At 39.1% G+C, this 6,135-nt stretch overlaps 1 protein-coding gene across 1 annotated transcript in view; it reads left to right on the top strand.

Moving 5' to 3' along the window:
- Positions 1-6,135, top strand: part of ZNF286A (zinc finger protein 286A) — an 11,624-nt gene extending 5,489 nt beyond the window's left edge. The window contains exons 4-5 of the mRNA XM_007462657.1: positions 564-656; positions 3,960-6,135. Of these exons, the coding sequence (XP_007462719.1) occupies positions 564-656; positions 3,960-5,191 (1,325 nt within the window). The 3' untranslated portion in view covers positions 5,192-6,135. The remainder of the gene's footprint in view (positions 1-563; positions 657-3,959) is intronic.

Here is a 6,135-nt window from a genome sequence, read left to right on the forward strand (position 1 = left end):
GGGGGGGGGGGGGTATTTGCATGTGTACACATGTACAGACATGCATGTACATGTATGTGTTCATATCAGTGGTGGAAGGAACTAAGTTAGCTCCTCCCAAACCTCATATAATAAATTCCCTAAGAAAGCAGGTTCTAGTAACTGAAGAAGGAAGAAAGGAAAAACATCAGAAGACAGCTAGTCACAGAGTCACGGGCTTGTGGTGCTGCCACTGGGGTCCCACTTCACCCAACTCCTTCCCTGAGCTGAGGTCTGCAGTATCTCCCCAGAACTCCCACAGTAAACAAGACAAATTCTCTTCTATTTTTTTATAGGCTAAATATTTGTCTTTTCAAATGCATGTAACTCCTTATGAGGCCCAGGCTCTTGCTGCACCTGTTTTAAGGTTCATTTAGTGGCCCCCCCGCTCCCTTATTCCAAAACTTCCTATGATGTCCTGTCTTTTTTGTGGATCCCGGGGTTGGGACTGTGCTCTGGAATAGAGCTTTGTGCCCATCACAAAGAGTTAAGTCCCTTTTCTTTTTTTTCTTTCTTTCTTTTTTTTTTTCTTTTTTAATGAGCAGGGCTTCCAGTTTCCAAACCTGAGAACCACAATTTGGAGAATGGAAAAGAACCATTGATGCTTGAGAGAAAAGCCCCCAAAAGCAGCTGTTCAGGTGAGTCAGATAGACGGGAATCTTCGGAAAGAATAACCCCACAAGACAGTAAAGAAGTGGCGCTCTTCAGTGCTTAAGAAAGAATATAGAAGTGCCAACATGCTTTTATTTTTTAAATATCTTATTTTAAATTATATTGCATTTTGAAATCATACAAAGTCAAGGAAATAAAATAACACTGAGATCAAACACATGCTCACATTTGCTTCATTTGCCTTTTTTCTTTTCCTTTTCTTTGTAATGTAAAATAGATTAAAATGTCATAACTGTACAGTTTTATGAATTTTCCCAAATTGAACACATTCATGTAGCTAGTATCCACATCAAGAAACAACCTTACTAATAAAAAAAATTAAAAAAACACAAACAAAATATAATTAATATGCTTTCCAGATAATTGGCTATTCTGATACTACACCAAAGTCGGGCAAGTTGTAGTTTCTTAAAGGTTAGGTGCAAGGTGCCTCTGAAACCATATCATGAATTTTTTCTACTCTTAAAAATCTATTGATCTTTTGAGAAATATTGGTTCACTGAGTTATGCTTGTCTTCCAAATATTGACACAATACATTATGCAATATTTTAAAAACCACAATTTTCAGTATCACCACTGACCTTACCAGAAAAGCCTTTAAGTATTAGGAAGCTATCAAGCTCTCAGTGGTAGATAAAAGTTTTCCAAAATTCTAATTTCTGCCCAAAAGCTCAATTTTATCAAATACTGTCAGTTCTTTTCCTTGAAGTGACAGGCTTGTTTTTTGTTTTCAGTTTTGAGGAAATATCTGCCAAATACCCAACATGGATAACATAGTTTGTCAGTGATTCTTTCAAGTAAAAGTGATGGTCCATGAAAAACAAAAATGGCCAGTTCAGCTCTCAAACAGTCTCATGAGTGGTTTTCCTCAAGGCAAGCATCATACTTTGATATGAGCAGACTTGCATTATGAATATTTCCTATTTCATCATCCAGAATATTAAGAAGGCATGTAGTCAAGGTTTAATAAATAAAATTAATTTATTAAGTTAATAATGATTCCTGTTGTTTCCTCAGAAATTTTTAAGTGAAACTGGCTTTTTTTTTTTTTTAACTGAGAGTACATGGTGGGGAAAAATACAACTACTACTAGTACATTTGGTGTCTTGTCCTGATTTGTGCATAAGTCGTGGGCAGTTTTACCACCATCACTTTTACAACATCAATGCAAATGTCAAGACAGTGAAAAAGGCAAATAAGATCTAAGCATTATTCTGAAAATAGTTTTGAACCTACAGACTCCCAGGGGTCCTCAGGCTGCACTTTGAGGTCACAGCCTCTACCTACCTACACTATCCTTGTATCAATTTATGTTTTACTGATTTAACAAACACGTAGCACCGATGCTGTGTCAGAGTTTAAAGTGTTTTATAAATATTTTCATTAAGTGCTCCTTAAGGTAGGTGTTGTTTTTATTCCTCATGAGGTAGGTACCGTTATTGCCCCATCTTACAGATAAGAAAACTGAAGTAGAAATGTAAAAAAATGTGCCCCAGGTCACACAGCTAGTAAGTGGCAGAGCTGGGATTAAATTCATGCATTCTGATTTCAGAGTCCATTGCTCTCAACCACTGTACTCTCCCTAAATGTCCCCTCTCACCTTGGGGCTTCTGCACATGTCATTCCCTCTACCTGGAACACTCACCCCCATTCTTCTCTACCTGTTACCTGGAACACTCACCCCCGTGCTTCTGTACCTGTTACCTGAAACACTCACCCCCGTGCTGCTGTACCTGTTACCTGGAACACTCACCTGAGCCCCAAACCAAATTCAATTTCAGCTCAGTCATTTACCACCTCAGGGAGGCCTCTCCTCATCCCCCTGGGTTCCCCTTATCATCTTTCACAGCATCATTTGCCTTTTATTTCTTAGTACTTACTACAGGTGCATTTTTATATGTATTTGTAGATGTTAGACTAAATTTTCTCTCCATATACATAGGGACTGTGTGTTTTTCCCCAGAGCCTAGCATATGGTAGACATCCAATAGGTAATCGTTGAATAAATGGATAGAAGAGTACATAGATAAAGGAATAGAATTCACTTGACTGTGTGGAATGAGGGGCAGATCTAACTTAACTGTCTTTTGAATGTTTAATCACAGGACCATTTGTTGTAAAAACAAATTATCTTTAGTTCACTGACTGAAATACTACCTTTGTATTGTCCTTAATCCGATATTTACTTGACTTCTGAAATTGCCCTTTTGTTTCATTGGTCTATTTACTTATTCTTTTGAACCAAACTCTTTATTTTAGCTTTATAGAGTAGCTTCATATTGAATATAAAAATTCTAATAGATTTATAATAGATATATTCAGAGAGGTTGGCTTCCATCCTTGCCCTCTCTATTCTGGTGTTCTCTCTGTAGGCAATCATTTTTATTAGTATTTCATTTATCTGTTCTTAGTTTTGGAAAATATAACCAAATATGTCTGTATATTTGTATCTCCCCTTTTTTCCCCAACCCAAAAAAGTAGCAGACTATACACACTCCTTCACAGCTTGCTGGATTTTTTAAGTTTAATGTATCCTGAAGATCACTTCGTAGCAATATGTAGAGATCATTCTCATATTATTTTAAGTTGCACATACTTCATTGTATGTGTACACCATAGTTTAATCAGTTCTTTATGCTATTAAAATATTACTGTACTTTAACATTTGAGATGTTACCAGTCTTTTGCTACCTCAATTAGTGTTGTAATGATTAGCCTTGTTCAGATATAATTTAATGTATCTGCCATTATATCTTCGGGAGATCACTGATTTTTCAACAGGGACATATTATAAAAGAATTCTTAGGGAAGATTTTAAACTGGAAATGGAATGCATATTAGGATGTGAGTGGGGTTGGGTAACTAAAAATTTAGAAGTCATCACTGTGCCCTGCACTAAGGTGGTAACTACCTGGAAGTTTATGACAGCACTTGATATTTTATAGAGGTTGTTCCTCCCCTGTCATGATCTGGGATGCTCATTTCCTGCTCATCCGGTGAAATGGTGCTTCATCTGCATCCCTCCTCCTGTCTTTCTGGTTATCTTTCCCCAATTCTGATTCCTGGATAGGGTCTGCTGGTTTTCTCTGCATCTACTGTGCATTTGTTTCCCTCCATTTGCTTCTCTTTGCAAGTCATCTTCTAAGAGTCAGATCCACTTATTCATTGAAGCCATGCTCTTCACCTTCATTAACTCTTACCCGTTACAGACCTGCCTGTTTGTTGAACTCAGAAAACAAAGGAAATTTGCATTTCCAATTTGTTTCAGACTCAGAGACTAGACCCGGGAGCAAAGATTCAACTTCAGTGCAAGATTTTTCCAAAGAAGAATCATGCCAGGTTGCAGTCATAGACAGGCTGACAAGGAATGGTGTCTGTCACTCCAACTTGGAAACAACTCTCACATGTGAAAACCGGTTAGAGAATCAACAAGGAAATCAGGAGAGATGCTTAAGAGAAATGTTCACCCACGTGAATTCACTCCCAGAAGAGAGAGCTCGTGAGCATGATGTTTGCTGGAAAAACTTGAACCAGAAGTCAGTACTTCTCACTCAAGACAGAGTTCCCAAAGGATCCTGTGCCTTCCATACCCTTGAAAAAAGATTGAAACAGAAATCAACCTTAATGAAAAAGCAGAGGACCTACAAAGAGAAGAAACCTCATAAATGCAATGACTGTGGTGAGCTCTTCACTTACCATTCAGTGCTCATTCGACACCAGAGAGTCCATACTGGGGAAAAACCCTACAGCTGCACCGAGTGTGGGAAGTCTTTCAGCCACAGGGCCAATTTAACTAAACATCAGAGAACTCACACTAGAATTCTCTTCGAGTGCAGCGAATGCAAGAAGGCCTTCACAGAAAGCGCATCCCTTGCAATACATCAGAGGATTCACATTGGAGAGAGACCATATGAGTGCAGTGAGTGTGGGAAAGGCTTTAATCGAAGCACACACCTCGTGCAGCACCAGCTGATCCACACAGGGGTGAAGCCTTATGAATGCAACGAGTGTGATAAAGCCTTCATTCATTCTTCAGCACTCATTAAACATCAAAGAACTCACACTGGAGAGAAACCCTATAAATGTCAGGAATGTGGGAAAGCCTTTAGCCACTGCTCATCCCTTACCAAACATCAGAGGGTTCATACCGGAGAAAAACCCTATGAATGTAGTGAATGTGGAAAAACCTTCAGTCAGAGCACACATCTTGTTCAGCATCAGAGAATTCACACTGGAGAGAAACCCTACGAGTGTAACGAATGTGGGAAAACCTTCAGCCGGAGCTCAAATTTCGCTAAACATCAAAGAATTCATATTGGGAAGAAACCATACAAATGTAACGAATGCGGAAAAGCCTTCATTCATTCATCAGCCCTTATTCAACACCAGAGAACTCATACTGGGGAGAAACCATATAGGTGTAACGAATGTGGAAAAAGCTTTAAGTGCAGTTCATCCCTCATCAGACATCAAAGGATTCACACGGAAGAGCAGCCCTGAAAAATGACTGAATGTGAAGAAATGTGAGTTGGTTTTATCGCTGTGTTAAATACCTGAGCAGTTTGTGTGGAAGACACAAACTGCTGCCTGAGGACCAGTCCTGTGTGTATCTAACTCTACTTAGATAATACATAGCTTTGAGGCATAAATAGAATGTTCCTTATATCCATTGATTTGATCATTCTGAATGCTTCCAGCCAGGAATCTCATAGGTTGATCCCTAACCCACCCCCCTTCCCCCCCAATACCCTTTTGTGGAAATTCAGAAAATCCTTGGGAGTGGGTAGCAATGCAATCAGTGTGAAATCCAGTTCCCCCCTCTTCGTCACATCAAAGCCTGTTATAGCATCTCACTTTGTAAGGACATTCTTATCTGGTAGGTGAGGCAGAGGGCTCATATTCTTATCATTGGGAAGACACAGAGCTGTTCCTCTTTGAATCCAAAGTGGAGACCCAGATATACAGAGAATGTCATTTCTTTTACATTAACTATAAAAACTTAAAGGTTAAGATCTGAAATGTGCTTTGGATTCCCTCCCAACCCCAAAGGCTACTATCTCATTTGATGAATATAAGAGGTCTAAATTATGCTCACATGGGTTATGCTGAGATTTAGATGATTATTATCCCCCTGCTGGGTACATCTTCACTTTACACTTCCTTGGAAGTTACCCTGAGGTAGAGAAAGAGTCAGAACCTTAACTGTAGTTTTTGATCAAGTCCCTCTTTTCTTATCCTTGGCACTGAATGAATCCTTGGTTTTCTGTAATCACAGTATTAGGGAGATTTCATTTCTTTACCTTATTCTGCTCTCTGTAAAGTATGTTTTGTCACTTGGAGAGAAAGCCCCTGGGATGTGCAGAGTGAAAAGTTGATGGGTTCCATGTGTGGTTACATACAGGGTCTCGGACAAGAAGAAGAACTGAAGCAGCTTTGAGGCACAA

Source organism: Lipotes vexillifer, unplaced genomic scaffold (genome assembly GCF_000442215.2).
Source record: "Lipotes vexillifer unplaced genomic scaffold, Lipotes_vexillifer_v1.1 scaffold982, whole genome shotgun sequence".
In the NCBI taxonomy this organism is placed as follows: Eukaryota; Metazoa; Chordata; class Mammalia; order Artiodactyla; family Lipotidae; genus Lipotes; species Lipotes vexillifer.